General features: G+C 44.7%; 1 protein-coding gene across 1 annotated transcript in view; it reads right to left on the bottom strand.

Annotated features, from left to right (window-relative positions):
• LOC124606585 (facilitated trehalose transporter Tret1-like) overlaps positions 1–17,741 on the bottom strand; it is an 89,528-nt gene that overhangs the window by 57,829 nt on the left and 13,958 nt on the right. Inside the window, exon 2 of the mRNA XM_047138570.1 lies at positions 1,082–1,413. Within this exon, the coding sequence (XP_046994526.1) occupies positions 1,082–1,413 (332 nt within the window). The remainder of the gene's footprint in view (positions 1–1,081; positions 1,414–17,741) is intronic.

The following is a 17,741-nucleotide window of genomic DNA, read 5'->3' as shown; positions in this document are numbered from 1 at the left end:
TGCGGGCCCCTGTTTTGATCACAAGCCAGCAAGATTATTCCTACACGTCGGTCAGGGGCCCGAAGATAGCGTAGTAAAACGCTGCAACTGGTTGCCAAATAAAATAAGGTAGTACACAATACAGCAAGAATTGCAGATAATCTTTTAGCACGACAAAGTGAATGAAACAAGTAGTTGAGTGAAAAGTGATTAAATGGAATAGTAAAGGAGATCACAGATCAGAAAAGAGTAAAACAAGGATGAATCCAATAGATAGGGCAGAGACAGTCGGTGACCTGCCATGGCTCGCATGTGGATAGAGGCACCCCTCGCGCAACTGACCCATGTCTGATTCTGTTGTGGTTAAAACTTCGATGTCAGGAGCAGAACTCTCACAGTCGAAGAAAGCGTAAAACCTACTCGACTTTTGTTTGTTGGTCAGCCAGAGTCAAGAATAAGTAATCTTCAAGGCTCTGGATTCGTTGGAGTGCTTTGAGAAAAATATTGAACTCCCTTATACAGTGAGTGGATGGGTGGCGGTGGGAGTGGAGTGGAGCAAGCTCACTAAACAGGATGAACCCATACGTAAGATGAGTAGCCAACACAGATTCGCTGTAGATGCGTGGGCTGCCTCTGTGAGGAATTGTAGGAGGAACAGAACACAGAAGTGGTCCCCTTTGCTACATACAGTTTGTTAGAAGGAGGAGTAGCCCACCACCCACTGTTATAACTGCGACAGATTGCCTCGTTGTCAGGTATCCTGATTTCACTAGGGGTTCAGAGGAAGACATCTGAGTGGCCAGAGTGGCTGGGATCGTGTAAAAGACCGTGGATGTGGATGATACTATGTGGTGAGGGATGGAGTGACTAACATACTGCACACCTGATTGAGTTACTGCGTATCAGAAATCGGTAACAGAAGTTCCTCTTGCTGTAGCCACCAGTTACGCCGTGACGACACTGAGGAGTTAACAGAGCTACAAAGTGCCCACCTGCCATGTGGACAGTGTGATAAGAGTCCCGATCATGTGAGGCTCGAGACTGGATGTCTACAGCTGCGGACCCAGTTTCTGTGACAGTCCAGCTGCAGGGAGTGACCCACCTCGGCTATCTCTGCGACGTACATGGGCAGCGCGGTGAAGGTGACTCCGACGGCGACGCCGAGCAGCACCCTGGCGGCAAGCAGCAGCCAGAAGGAGGCGAGGCCGCCCATGAGCAGCGCCCAGCCCAGCAGGTAGGGCAGCGCCCCCCACAGCAGCGCGCCGCGCCGCCCCACGCGGCCCGTCGCCCAGCCGCCGGCCCAGGGGCCCAGCGTCGCCCCCACCGCCACCAGAGAGCCGGCCCACGACTGCTGCTCCGCGTTCAGCGGCATCCGCACCAGCGCCGGCGACGACCAGCCCAGCACCGCGCCGGCCGCCACCGCCGACAGGTTGGCTGTCGGAGGAAGCCACTCGGACTATCAGCTGAACAGCTCGTGCATCCTACTTGCTGACGAGAATGGTATGCAGAAGATTGGAAAAGAAAATCGTGGATCAGTTAGATGACGATCAGGCTGCGTAAAGACACCAGACAGGCAGTTCTGACATATCGGTTGACAAAAACGGGGTATCGTCTCAGTTGTGCAACTGGATTCGTGATTTCCTGTCAGAAAGGTCGCAGTTCGTAGTAATAGACGGCAAATCATCGAGTAAAACTGAAGTGATATCAGGTGTTCCCCAGGGAAGCGTCCTGGGACCTCTGCTGTTCCTGATCTATGTAAATGACCTGGGTGACAATCTGAGCAGTTCTCTTAGGTTGTTCGCAGATGATGCTGTAATTTACCGTCTAGTAAGGTCATCCGAAGACCAGTATCAGTTGAAAAGCGATTTAGAAAAGATTGCTGTATTGTGTGGCAGGTGGCAGTTGACGATAAAAATCGAAAAGTGTGAGGTGATCCACATGAGTTCCAAAAGAAATCCGTTGGAATTTAATTACTCCACAAATATTACAATTCTCGAGGCTGTTAATTCAACTAAGTACCTGGATGTTAAAATTACGAACAACTTCAGCTGGAAAGACCACACAGATAATATTGTGGGGAAGGCGAGCCAAATGTTGCGTTTCATTGGCAGGACGCTTAGAAGATGCAACAAGTCCACTGACGAGACATCTTATACTACACTCGTTCGTCCTCTGTTAGAATATTGCTGCGCGGTGTGGGATCCTTACCAGGTGGGATTGACGGAGGACATCGAAAGGGTGCAAAAAAGGGCAGCTCGTTTTGTATTATCACGTAATAGGGGAGAGAGTGTGGCAGATATGATACGCGAGTTGGGATGGAAGTCATTAAAGCAAAGACGTTTTTCGTCGCGGCGAGATCTATTTACGAAATTTCAATCGCCAACTTTCTGTTCCGAATGCGAAAATATTTTGTTGAGCCCAACCTATATAGGTAGGAATGATCATCAAAATAAAATACGAGAAATCAGAGCTCAAACAGAAAGGTTTAGGTGTTCGTTTTCCCCTCGCGCTGTTCCGGAGTGGAATGGTAGATTGTGGTTTGATGAGCCCTCTGCCAAGCACTTAAATGTCAATTGCAGAGTAATCATGTAGATGTAGTTGTAGATTGGTCGGGAGGCCCCTTGTGGGCAGGTCCGGCCGCCGTGGTGCAGATCTTCTTACATTCGACGTCGTATTGGGCGACCTGCGCACCAGATGGAGATGAAATGATGATGAAGACAGCACAACACCCACTCCCTGAGCGGAGAAAATCTCCGACCCAGCCGGGAATCGAGCCCGGGCCCCTTAGGACGGCAGGCCGTCACGCTGACCATTCAGTTACCTTTTTTTTTCTTTTTTTTTTAAATTTTCACTGGTCCGGGATTCGAACCCAGTACTCCTACTCGCTACGCAGATATGCTAACCACTTTTTTTTTAGGATTAGAACCTGGAGCTGCTGTATAATAGGCAGATGCGCTAACCAATGCGCCATCTTTTTTTTAAATTTTGTGTTTTTTTAATAATTTTTGTTTTTTGTTTTTTGAAAGCCCCTTAGGAAAATGGAACAACCAAAAAAAATAACTAAGTGCCACCGCCACTTTTCATCCTATAACAAAAAAAATCTGGTCCACTTCAGGCGTTGCCATATTGGGGCAGACTGCGGTTGATAACAGAAGCAGGACTGGACAAAAAATCAACCCATATTCGTAGGACCTGACGACCAGGAAAAAGTGTTAGGCAAAGTAAAACGGTGGAGAGGTTCGAAATTCTGAGAAAAATACTGGTAAGCTATAGGGGAAAGATGGGTAATATACAGTATGTTCAAGAGCTAAGAGGGAACAATGAAAGTGGAAGAATACGGACGAGGTGCCTGGATTAAAACTAGTGGCAATGGATCTAGTCTTAGCCCCTATTGTCCAGTCTACACATCTAGGAAGCAATGATAGTAATAAAAGTTCATAAGTGGGATTAAAATTCAGGGTGAAAGGATATCAGAGGTAAGATTCAACGATGACATTGCTATCCTTAGTGAAAGTGAAAAAGAATTACATGTTCTGTTGAATGGAATGAACAGTCTAATGAGTTTCGAGTATGGATTGATAGTAAATAGAAGAAAGACTACAGTGAAGTAGCAGAAATGAGAACAGCGAGAAAACTGATGTTAGAATTGAGTACCAAGAAGTAGACAAAGTTAAGGAATTCTGCTACATAGGTAGCAAAATGACAGAGAAAGGAGAACATAAAAAACAGACTAGCACTGGCAAAAGGGCACTGCTGACAAAGAAAAGTCACCTAGCATCAAACATAGGCTGTAATCTGAGTAAGAAATTTCTGAGAGTATACGTCTGGAGCACAGCATTGTATGGTAGTGAAATACGGACTGTGGAAAAACTGTAACAGAATAGAATCGAAGCATTTGGGATGGAGTGCTGCAGGAGAACGTTGAAAATTAGATGGACAGTAAAGGCAAGCAATGAGGGGGTTCTCTGCAGAACGGTGAGGGAAGGAATATATGGAAAACACTGACAAGGAGAAGGGACTGGATGATAGGACATCTCTTAAGACATCACAGGACAACTTTCGTGGTAGTATAAGGAGCTATAGCGGGTGAAAACTGTAGAGGAAGACAGGGATTGGAATACATTCAGCAAATAATTGAGGATGTTGACTGCAATTGCTACACTGAAATAATGGGACAGAAGAGGAATTCGTAGAGGGCTGCATCAAAATAGTCAGAAGACTGATGACTGAACAAAAAGGAATTGTCAGACATTGTGATTCAAATACCATTCCAAACGATGATACACTCTACAGTCATCCTCACATGGAACCAGTGTGGAACTTTCACACTGTGACAATACAACATGCAATACGACATGTTGCAATAAAGGCCGCACGACACGACACTTATCAGTGGGATGCTTGTGTTCCCACTGAAATGATACAATATCTGATACGACATGTGATGCGACTCGCCATAGAAAAAGTATAAAGACAGCGCGAATCATGCTCTTGTTTCAATTTCAGTGGCAATTGTGAGCTGTTCTGAAAAGGACATTATTGTGCTTTATCATTATTTCATGATCAAAAGATGCTGTATACAGGGTGTTACAAAATGAAACTGACAAACTTAGAGGAGTTGTGGAGGTTGCCTTAAGAAACAAATTGAGGATAGGAACCCACGACTGGAACGCCATCCAACGATGCTACGAATCGTCGAAGTTGTAGGCGCTGGCGCGTGCAGGTAGGTCACCCCTTCGGCCACTAACGTAACTTCTACACCTACATCCATACTCCGCAAGCCACCTGGCGGTGTGTGGCGGAGGGTACTTTGAGTACCCCTATCGGTTCTCCCTTCTATTCCAGTATCGTATTGCTCGTGGAAAGAAAGATTGTCGGTATGTCTCTGTGTGGGCTCTAATCTCTCTGATTTTATCCTCATGGTCTCTTCGCGAGATATACGTAGGAGGGAGAAATATACTGCTTGACTCCTCGGTGAAGGCATGTTCTCGAAACTTCAACAAAAGCCCGTACAGAGCTACTGAGCGTCTCTCCTGCAAAGTCTTCCACTGGAGTTTATCTATCATCTCCATAACGCTTTCGCGATTACTAAACGATCCTATAACGAAGCGCGCTGCTCTCCGTTGGATCTTCTCTATCTCCTCTATCAACCCTATATGGTACGGATCCCACACTGGTGAGCAATATTCAAGCAGTGGGCGAACAAGTGTACTGTAACCTACTTCCTTTGTTTTCGGATTGCATTTTCTTAGGACTCTTCCAATGAATCTCAGTCTGGCATCTGCTTTACCGATGATGAACTTTATATGATCATTCCATTTTAAATCACTCCTAATGCCCACTCCCAGATAATTTATGGAATTAACTGCTTCCAGTTGCTGACCTGCTATACTGTAGCTAAATGATAGAGGATCTTTCTTTCTGTGTATTCGCAGCACATTACACTCGTCTACATTGAGATTCAATTGCCATTCCCTGTACCATGCGTCAATTCGTTGCAGATCCTCCTGCATTTCAGTACAACATTCCATTGTTACAACCTCTCGATATACTACAGCATCATCCGCAAAAAGCCTCAGATAACTTCCGATGTTATCCACAAGGTCATTTATGTATATTGTGAATAGCAACGGTCCTATGACACTCACCTGCGGCACACCTGAAATCACTCTTACTTCGGAAGACTTCTCTCCATTGAGAATGATACGCTGCGTTCTGTTATCTAGGAACTCTTCAATCCAATCACACAATTAGTCTGATAGCCCATATGCTCTTGCTTTGTTCATTAGACGACTGTGGGGAACTGTATCGAACGCCTTGAGGAAGTCAAGAAACACGGCATCTACCTGGGAACCCGTGTCTATGGCCCTCTGAGCCTCGTGGCCGAATAGCGCGAGCTGGGTTTCACACGATCGTCTTTTCGAAACCCATGCTGATTCCTACAGAGTAGATTTCTAGTCTCCAGAAAAGTCATTGTACACGAACATAATAAGTGTTCCAAAATTCTACAACTGATCGACGTTAGAGATATAGGTCTATAGTTCTGCACATCTGTTCGACGTCCCTTCTTAAAAACGGGGATGACCTGTGCCCTTTTCCAATCCTTTAGAACGCTGCGCTCTTCTAGGGACCTACAGTACACCGCTGCAAGAAGGGGGGCAAGTTCCTTCGCGTACTCTGTGTAAAATCGAACTGGTATCCCCTCAGGTCCAGCGGACTTTCCTCTTTTGAACGATTTTAATTGTTTCTCTATCCCTCTGTCGTCTGTTTCGACATCTACCATTTTGTCATCTGTGCGACAACCTAGAGAGGGAACTACAATGCAGTCTTTGTCTGTGAAACAGCTTTGGAAAAAGACATTTAGTATTTCGGCTTTTAGTCTGTCATCCTCTGTTTCAGTAAAATTTGTTCTGCGACTGGGACTCGAACCCAGGTCTTCTTTTTTCGCTAGGCAGAAATGCTAACCATTACGCCACCACAACACTGACGGCCTGTAGGTGGAATATATCGCAGTGTTGTTATTCATTGATCACGGCTGATCGCCACGATCGCCAGTGGAGAAGACAGAGCTAGCTAGCTGTTGTGCAGACAGGCCTTGCCTCCTACAAACGCACACTCCGTTGCCCCGATAGGTGACCGTTTTGGACTCAGGTTTCCAGTTGCAGTTTATTTTTCTCCTGCAATTCTCTAAAATCTCTAGTATTTTTCGGTATACAGGAGAAAAATAAACTGCAGATGGAAACCAATGTCTGAAACTGTCACCCACCGAGGCAAAGGAGGGTCGCGTTCATAGGATACAAGGCCTGTATACACAGCATATAGCCCCATTTCCCCACTACCAATCGTGGCAGTCGGAAACAGTCGATGAACAACAAACAACATTGCGAGACCTTCTGCCTATTGTTCGTCAGTTTTTCGGTATCGTTTTGTAACAACCTGTATTTCGGACGTAGATCAGCTGTGGTTTCTCGTGAGGTCTCTCAGCATGAAAAATTCCACGCTTCCACTTTTTGGAGCAACCAGCTACGCTGACAAAGCAGGACACAAATTTTCTACTCTCTATCTCTCGTGTTGAGTTCCTACTCATTAAAATAAGGTAACTTGGTGAAATAGCGTGACTCACGTTAAAAATGCCACCATTAAAAGTTTATTTTTTGTAACACCGCCTAATATGCTACTTCATTCAGTGTGGTACAAGTATGAATAACGGTTACAAATTAATAAACTTAGGACGATATTTCGTCAACAGTTCAGTTTTCCAAAATATGTTATTCACCTTGATGAGTGTTCAGAAGAAACGTTGCTGTATTTGTGAGATAGTTCATCATTAATGGTGTTAATGGTGTAGCAGGGGGTGGTGAACTCTGCTCGTGGGCAGTCAATGCATTTGAAGAACTGGAAGAAGCCCGTGCTCATAAGAAATATCGCGACGTGTCCGTCTCGATTTCGTCCAACTGCTCATTCAGAAGCAACAGGAATTTAGCTTTCCAATGTCTTTTATATGTGTCATTAATTTTCCCGAAATCGGGAGAATATTCGGTAAGCTTCATTAGCTGACGACTCCCCGTGTCTTTTCGTTTCAGTAAGTTTCTCACTTCTAGCTTCAGCTTGTATCGGCAGCGTACGAAAAAGAGACACACGAGGCAACTCCGCTTAGGAGGCTATAGCAGATGGCTATAGAACAGCGTGAGGCACGTAGCTGCCAACCTCATAGCGGACAACCTCCAACACACGTCACTTGTTTTCCTGAGAATTGAAGAGGTATCGCTCTCCTTCCACCGCTAAAACAATTTCGGTATGTTAGCTATACTTTGTATGCAGCAATGTATGACCTACAACCAACCAAACGTAAACTGGCCATCGACTACATTCTTCACTGCGATCTTTTCAAAATATGCCTGGTGGTTTATTTATTTGCCAAGTTTTTGAATAACTATGGGCAATAGCGAAAAGAAAACTAGCTCATTATAAACCTGTGATTCTAGGCTGAAAGACGAGGAAAAATACGAGGGTTGAATGAAATGTAATGCCTCCACTTTCGTTAATTGGGTTTGGATGGAAATATTTTAATAAATCAAACGCAGAAATAATCCTTAGAGTGTGATCTTTAATTACCAATATTCACTTTTCCACATAATCATCAGCCAATTGGATACATTTCTGCCAACAAGAAAGGATATTTCGGAGACATGGCTTAGTCACAGCCTGGAGGATGTTTCCAGGAGTGCTAGTTCTGCAAGGTTCGTAGGAGAGGTTCTGTGAAGTTTGGAAAGTAGGAGACGAGGTACTGGCAGAAGTACAGCTGTGAGGACGGGGCGTGAGTCGTGCTTGGGTAGCTCAGATGGTAGAGCACTTGCCCGCGAAAGGCAAAGGTCCCGAGTTCGAGTCTCGGTCCGGCACACAGTTTTAATCTGCCAGGAAGGTTCAATGAACAAATTTTCAGAAGCCGTCGCGGAAGAAGTCGACACTCTGTTTCCGCAAACACTGTCTCTCAGTTCTATCAACGTCTTCATCAGAAGCATAATGATGTACCAGCAGATTGTCTTTCACTACTGGGAATAGATGGAAGTCAGACGGTGCTAAATCTGGACTGTATGGAGGATGTCGTACGGTGGTGAGATTCAGTCTCTGAAGTTCTGCTGTGGTGGCACGTGAAGTGTGTGGTTTGGCATTGTCATGCTGCAGGAAAACATTTCCCATGTTCTTTCGGACCCTTGTTGGCCGTCGATTCTGAATTTGCAGCGTTGTGACGTAACGCTCTGAATTTATTATTGTTCCACGACCAAGGAAACTGTGGCCATGATTTTTCCAATTGAAGGCTGCGTCTTAAATTTCGTTTTCTGGGGAGAGTCTTTGTGTCGATATTCCATAGACTGACGTTTTGTCTCCTGTCACAGCTGAATGGAGAAAGGCGTCACCTTCATTCTTCTCGTAAGACGAGAGGAGTTCCTGGCAAATTTCAGGTCTGTGTGCTTTCATTTCAACAGTCAGCATCCGGGGTACCCATCGTGCATAGATCTTCCGATAGCCAATAATGTGACTGACACGTTCTTGTGAAATGCCGATTGTGTATGCAATTTCTCTCTGAGTGATAAGACGATCGTCCTGAATCAATCTGTCAACATTTTGCTTGTGAAACTCGGTGGTTGCTGTCACAGGACGTCCAACTCTTTGCCTCTCACGCAGATGTTCCCGCCTCAACATCTTTAAACTTACTCGCCCAACGACGCACAGTAGTCACATCAACACAATCATCATAAACTGCTTTCATTCTCTGATGTATCTTCTTTGGGGTGGCACCTTCTGCTGTCAAGAATTCAATGACTGCACGTTGCTTAAATCACATTGACCGACCGTCTGCGCAGGGTTCCATACTTAACACTGTAACAACACAGCCGTTAAATGCTAAGGCTTCCCGCCAACTGGAGCTGTAGAGAAGAGGCTACAGAACAAGCCAGTACCTGACACATACCAATGCTGCCAACTGTTGAAGCGCCACGAAGGTGGAGGCATTACCTTTCAGTCAACCCTCGTATATTTGTTTACCGAATAGTGTCCTCAAAATCGAATGATAACGATTGCGTAGCCGGGGACACGCGAGAATCCAAAAACAGTGGCTTTCAATCTTTTATGCGAAAAGAAGAGAACCTAACCACAGAGACGAACGTAGCCGTGTATCGCACGACACAGGTTGTGTGGTGAGACCAGTACTCCGTATAGTGCTGGCCGATTTACGACAAGATACGTGACGGAGCTGCATCGCTGCCGTCCCAGTGTGAACCATTCAAGTCGCTTCAAACTACGTCTCTATGCGCTCCGCCGATACGCGTTGCGCCTGTGTCGTATCGCGAACTGCATCACGTATCGCATCGCATATCATGTAGTATGAGTGTGGATCGGGCCTAACAACCAACTCCCTTGTACAAAAGAGCTACAAACGTCTGATTACCTCACAAAACCGGTTTTTCACCTGTCGCAATGTTTGTCACGTCAAACTTCCCGAGTTATACACTGATAAGACAAAACGTAAAGATACTGCCCAACACGACATTGAATGCCGCCTTGTGGCGTTGAGGCCACGTGACGCGGTTACAAAAGTATGCAAACGGAGCTGATACAGACAGACGATCACCGTAGCGGAGATATGTGCAGTAAATGGGGAAATCCACTAAGGTAAACGGTTTGTTCAAAGGACAGATTTTTATGACGCAGAGCCTGTGAACGAGTATCTTGGAACCGGTGAAGCTGGTCGAATGTCCATGTGCTACTATCGTCAGCATCTACGGAAAGAGGTAGAAGGACAGTTAAACTACCACTAGGCACCAAATGGTCTACGACTCTTTACAAAACGTGTGGTTTGAAGTCTTGTATTCTCTGTAAAGCAGGACTGGTGGTGATCTGTGGCATCTCTGCCGAAAGAGCACAATGCTAGTGCACGCAGAAGTGTTTCGGAATACATCGTTCATCGTATATTGTTGAACATGGAGCTCCTCAGTAGACCACCATTTATGTGCTCATACGTTGACCCAACGACATAGTCAATTACAATTGCAAGGGGGCACGAGAGCATCTGGATTCGCCTGTCTATCAATGGAAACGTGTCGGGTCTTCGGGTGAATCACATTCCTGCTACGCTAGGTCGATGGTCGCCTCCATAAACGCCGTCAACGAGGTGAACGGCGGCTGGAAACGTGCAGCGCGTCACGGACGCAGGCTGGTGGGAGCAAAACTATGCTGTGGGAGACATTCTTTTGCGCTTACATGGGACCTGTGGTAGTAATCGATGCCACGCTGACAGCTGAAAACCACCTGCATCCCTTCGTGCTTGATGTCTTTGTAACCTCCCTCTTACTAATTGGCCTATCCTGCTTGTGATATAAAATATGACCGCGGATCGCGTGTATGCCTAATGGTTTTTTTCTAATTGTACAAGGCTATCGAAGAAGTGATACCGTTAAGTAGGAGGAAAGTGTACAACCGACACTTCTGATGGAAAGTCTACTAAAAATAAAAAGTAATTAAATCGAACAGGGCTATAATTTGGAAAATGAAAGTTATTTTGTGCATTCACTCACGAGCAACACTGGACACAAAGGGGTAGCATTGATCATGAATCCAAAAGTTACACTAATGAACGAAAAGGAAATAACTAACGGTCGCCAGCCCACTAGGGCAACTAATATCCAAAATCCTATACAAGATGATGGGAAAGAAAAACATTTATTATTAATCACTGACGTGGCAACTGAAGGTTGTCACGTTTTTTGACACTAATTTTAAGTGAGTATGTAATGATAAAGAAAACTGAGAACTCACTCTCACTTTATGTTTGGCATTAAATTTTGAAAAACGCAATCGAGTAATGACATGAAAATATGTAATTAAACTGTATGTTAGTATTGAACTTCGTTACGTGAACAATGACTTTCAGTGACCTCAGCATAACGTCATCAAAGAAATGTAGAAAAAAACCAAGCACTTTTTACTCTGCCGTTACTTATTTTACTGACTTGAACAGAATTAAACACTATAATACGTACCAAAACAAACAGCCATGTGCTCCAAGCTATATGTAAAATAAAACTTCCGCACTCTTAATTTGTGCATTTCTTTAGATTTGGATTTTTTTGCAGTGACTGATTCTCAAACTTGAAAAATGAAATTGCTTTATTTTAGTCATACACTGAAGCCACTGTTGTACAACAGTTAATTGAAAGTAGACTGAGACTAAAATTCTTAAAAGTGAAATTATTCATAAATAAACTGGCTGTAACTATTCAATTTGTTTCTTATGACACTCACTTAGCATATTAGGGGAAAAAGGAACAAGATCCTGCTTGGTAACAATGTCTGGGGCAATGAGGACACAATCGCCCTGAGTTTAACTGATCATTCTTTAAATAAATCTTATCAATCAAATCACGTTTAGTTGTGCTGCTGGGTTAGCCATTATTACTTCCTATCAATAAACAGTCTTACTTCAGTGCTGTGCATACGACGAAACTTGGAGCTGACGATGAAACTATGTTTCTGGAACTGCTGTTGTTGTTGTTGAAGACGGTAGCATATTGTGAAACCACGGCTAATGATAGGAACGGGCAATTGTAATTAGTACAGCCTCTTCCGCCCGTCCACTGTCCTTCCTCCTGCTGCTAGACATCTGGCCGGCGCGCGTACATGATGCCGCCGAAATGGTGCTCTCTACTGCGAGAGCGTTAACACCACACTTTCGCACACTACAAGCGCTGGAACCCGTCTACCGCTCTCTCCGCGCGCTCTGCGCAACAACTCCCTACCCAAAGACTTTACAACGCACAAGCACTGCTGTTATCTTTGCTAGTCGATGCAAATAACAATTCCTCTGGCTTTTTCCCAGAGCTTATGAGTTTCACAGTAAAACACAGATAAATATAATGAAAGGTCAACAAACTTCTATTTTAATGTACTCATACAGTGAAGCAATGTCCTTACTTATTAAAAGAAAGCATTTAAATTACACATATTTACATACAATTAGAAAAAAAATTATATATCGATAGCAGGTGCCATGCATCCTGCATTTTCTGTGTTACATCTTCCCCGAGGGTGATGTCATCTTCAGCAGTATAATTGTCCGTCTCTCGTAGCCAGAACCGTGCTGCAGTGGTTTGAGGAGCATTACAGTGAACACACGCCGATGTCTCGGCGACAAAACTCTCATGATGTAAATCCTATGGAACCCATCTGGGTCCCTATAGGACGCCATGACCGTGTGCACGAATCAGCGCACCGTTATTTACGCAAAATACATGAGGTGAGCGTAGACTTCTAATGCCACATACCTCCATAAACCTATCAACAAACTGTTGGATCACTGATACGCAGAATCAGTACTGTATTTCGTTCCAAAGGCGGACAAACAAGCCGTTAAGCAGGTGGTCTTAATGTTTTGGCTCATCACTGTCCATCTTACAAAAACATAGTGTTAAAAGGAATCTGTCGAACTTCGATAACACGATAAATCAATCAAAAGTAAAGGCCGTAAATTCAACTAAATACCTGGGAATTTCTAGGCGCGCAGTCCGGAACCGCGCGACTGCTACGGTCGCAAGTTCGAATCCTGCCTCGGGCATGGATGTGTGTGATGTCCTTAGGTTAGTTAGGTTTAAGTAGTTCTACGTTCTAGAGGACTGATGACCACAGATGTTAAGTCCCATAGTGCTCAGAGCCATTTGAACCATTTTGAACCTGGGAGTTACTATCACGACCGACTGAAATTGGATAAAATACATAGAAAATTTTGTGGAGAAGGTGAGTCAAAAACTCAGTTTTATTGTCAGAACACTTAAGACGATGCAACAGATCTGCTAAAGAGACTGCCAACAAACTGTTGTCCGCCCTCTTTTGGATTACTGCTGCGCGGTGTGGGATCCTTACCACATAAGATTAACGGAGTACATCGAGAAAGTTCAAAGAAGGGCAGCACGTTTCTTATCATCGAGAAATACGAGCGGTAGTGTCACGAACATGTTACAAGATTTGGGATGGACATCATTAAAACAAAAGGCGTTTCTCGTTGCTGCGGGATCTTCTCAAAAATTTCATTTCACGCTCCTCTGAATGCAAAATATTTTGTTGGCGTCGACCTCCATAGAGAGAAGCGATGATTATCATAAAATAAGGGAAATCAGAACATGCACGGAAATATATTGGTGTTCGTTTCTTCCCCGCGCTGCTCGAGAGTGGAATGATAGTTATTGTGAAGGTGGCTCCGTGAACTCTCTGCCAGGCACTTAAGTGTGATTTGCAAAGTACCCAGGTAGATGTAGATTAAGCAGAATCAATAACCTTCATTCAAACAGAAATTTAATGAATTTTTTTAGTGCTCGTATGTAGGACGGCACGCTTTTTATTGTTCAAGGTCTGCTGTCACTTTTCGCACCATACTGATGTCTTGACTGAATTAGTTTTCAATTCGCATTTGATGGCTTCACGAGACAGTACACGACAGCATCAGTTACGAACATTCTTTATGAAGGCTGCTGAGATTGCCTCCTAAATTCGTTTATACTGACCACTAATAATAATTTGCATTACATTGTTCTATCAAAAATTCAGCGTACACCATCTCAACCACCAGCTCCACCACATTTCCAGAAACGATCGCAAAACATATCACAAGGTTCCACCGAGACTGGAATTCGGATCGCTAGAGTAGAGGGCCAGAGTGCTAACCGTTACACCATGGAGCTGCACGCTGCCGCCGCCCTTAAATTAAGTACCTCCCTGATGTTTATCAGATGCGATTTCAGTACATGCAGTGTAGAAGAAGAATAGCAGATGGCCCATAGCACTTTCTCAGGGAACCATAGACATCACTTCGGTTGCATTAGATGACTTCTGGGCAATTGCTACGAACTGCGACCTTTTTTGACAGAAAATCATAAATCCAGTTGCGCAACTGAGACGGTACTCAATAGACACGCAGTTTGATTACAAGCCGCTCTCCAGGAACTGCGTTAAAAGCCTTCTATATATCTAGAAATCCATTCGTATTATAAAAATGGATTTACCTATATATGTATGTATGTTCCACAACTCCTCCTAAACCACTTGACCGATTTCAAACAAACTTGGTACACACACTGCTTGCTGTTTGAGAACAGCCGCTGTAGGGACAATAATCACGCACCTGTCAAAGGGATGTGGTTTGGGTGAAAAAATATAGTAGCTCACGACACACAAACAGCAGACTATATTCATCCAGTGTTTGAGAATGAGGGCACTTGGAGACCTGCAACAAACTTTGGACATAATTTCAAACCTTTACAAAACTTTGTCTCGCTGATGAAAGCTGGAAAGAGTTTATTGCTCATTACATTCTTCCTTTTCATGGAGTAAAACTGCGACATCAGGCATGTCGATGTAATTTATTACTTCTTTACTACTATCTGCATTCCCGACAAATTTTGCAGACAGCATTCACATATACCACTGAATGTACCAGCAAAATTGTAGCATTGTGTGATCATGCTTCAGGATACAGAACTTCGTAAACACACAGAAGCGTGAAAAACTGCCACAGCATGGAAGACGTTTAACTCTATCTGCATCTACATCTGCATACATACTCCGCAATCCACCATACGGTGTGTGGCGGAGGGTACCTCGTATCACAACTAGCATCTTCTCTCCCTGTTCCAATCCCAAACAGAACGAGGTTCAAATGGTTCAATATGGCTCTGAGCACTATGGGACTTAACATCTATGGTCATCAGTCCCCTAGAACTTAGAACTGCTTAAACCTAACTAACCTAAGAACAGCACACAGCACCCAGTCAACACGAGGCAGGGAAAATCCCTGACCCCGCCGGGAATCGAAGCCGGGCAGAACGAGGGAAAAATGACTGCCTATATGCTTCTGTACGAGCCCCAATCTCTCTTATCTTATCTTTGTGGTCTTTCCGCGAAATATAAGTTGCCGGCAGTAAAATTGTACTGCAGTCAGCCTCAAATGCTGGTTCTCTAAATTTCCTCAGTAGCGATTCACGAAAAGAACGCCTCCTTTCCTCCAGAGACGACCCGAGTTCCTGAAGCATTTCCGTAACACTCGCGTGACGATCAAACCTACCAGTAACAAATCTAGCAGCCCGCCTCTGAATTGCTTCTATGTCCTCCCTCAATCCCAAACGCTCAAGCAGTACTCAAGAATAGGTCGTATTAGTGTTTTATACGCGGTCTCCTTTACAGATGAACCACATCTTCCCAAAATTCTACCAATGAACCGAAGACGACTATCCGCCTTCCCCACAACTGCCATTACATGCTTGTCCCACTTCATATCGCTCTGCAATGTTCCGCCGAAATATTTAATCGACGTGACTGTGTCAAGCGCTACACTACTAATGGAGTATTCAAACATTACGGGATTCTTTTTCCTACTCATCTGCATTAATTTACATTTATCTGTATTTAGAGTTAGCTGCCATTCTTCACACCAATCACAAATCCTGTCCAAGTCATCTTGTATCCTCGTACAGTCACTCAACGACTACACCTTCCCGTACACCACAGCATCATCAGCAAACAGCCGCACATTGCTATCCTCCCTATCCAAAGGATCATTTATGTAGATAGAAAACAACAGCGGACCTACGACACTTCCCTGGGGCACTCCAGATAATACCCTCACCTCCGATGAACACTCACCATCGAGGACAACGTACTGGGTTCTATTACTTAAGAAGTCTTCGAGCCACTCACATATTTGGGAACCAATCCCATATGCTCGTACCTTAGTTAGGAGTCTGCAGTGGGGCACCGAGCCAAACGCTTTCCGGACGTCAAGAAATATGGCATCCGTCTGATACACTTCATCCATGGTTCGAAAGATGTCTCACCTTTGCTACTATCTCTTGTTACAACACATTTCGCAGACAATATCCGTATATGCCGATGAATGTACCTACGAATATACATAATTACACGACACATAGCTGAGGTGATATGACGTTACATATGAGATGCGTGAAAAATGATCGCATCATGAATGCCATTTTAACTTATTACTTCTTTACTACTGACTCTATTCGCAACACGTTTCACATAGGATATCCACGCATACTACTGGACGTACCTGCCAAAATACATTGTCAACAAATAGTTCATGATATATGGCGTCATAAAAATTGAGCTGCGTAATAATTTAAATGCAGGGCGAATTTCGATACAAAAAGCTCTTGCTATACCCCTGGATGGATTCACAACAAACTTGGGAAACATTTTACTTACTGTCTGGAAAGAATTACTGTGAGCGTGTCCGCCTGCTTAGCTGTTTGGTAGCGTGCACGCCACCCACGCATGCGGGCCCCGGTTCGATTCCTGGCCGGAATGCAGATTTTTTTTTCCGCTCGGGCACCGGGTCATCATTTCATCCTGATCATCGGCGCGCAAGTCGCCCAATGTGGTGTCGAATGAAATAAGAGTTGCAATTGGCGGCCGAACTTCCCGAATAGGGCATCCCAGCAAACGATGCCATACACTCATTTCATTTTTTACTGCGAGAGTCATAACGAGCATCTCTCTGCCGGAGTGGGGGTGATAGAGAGAGGGGGGTTGAAGGAGATGGACAGAGAGAGAAGGGAAAGGACGAGATGGACACAATAGGGGAAAGCAGGTGGAAAAGGGGTGGGGGATGTAGGCAGAGAATGGGAAGAGGAGATGATGGAAAGAGAGGGGGGAGGAAGAGCTGGACAGAGAAATGAAAGAGGGGCAGAGGCACAGGAACAGGGGGAGGAAGAGGTGGGTAGAGAGAGGAAGAGGAAGTGATGGACACAGCATGGGAAGTGGAGGATATGGACAGGAAGATAAGGGTGAAGGAGATGAACAGTGCGAAGAGATAGCAAGAGATGGACTGGGAGTGGGATAGGAGGAGGTGGACAGAGCGAGTGGGAGTAGGAGGAGATTAACAGTAACAGGGGGGAGGAGGAGATTATGGAGAGGGGAAAGGGGTGGATAGGGTGGACAGAAGGGGAGGAGCAGATTGACAGATTGACATGGAGAGGGGGAGGAGCAGGTGAACAGAGGGATGGACAAGAAGAGATGGCCAGAGGCAGAAACAGTAGGATATGGGGTGGAGGAGGTGGACAGAGAGAGGTGGTAGAGGATATGGACAGATGGAATATAGGAGATGGACAGAGGGGGAAGACATGGACAGAGGAAGGGGAGAGAAGGAGATGGAATTAGAGGGTGAGGAGGAGATGGGGAAGAAGTAGATGGACAGA

This window comes from Schistocerca americana, chromosome 3, assembly GCF_021461395.2.
Source record: "Schistocerca americana isolate TAMUIC-IGC-003095 chromosome 3, iqSchAmer2.1, whole genome shotgun sequence".
NCBI classification, from domain to species: Eukaryota; Metazoa; Arthropoda; class Insecta; order Orthoptera; family Acrididae; genus Schistocerca; species Schistocerca americana.
The sequence above is the reverse complement of the archived record's forward strand: the minus strand, read 5'-3'. Positions and strand labels throughout refer to the sequence as shown.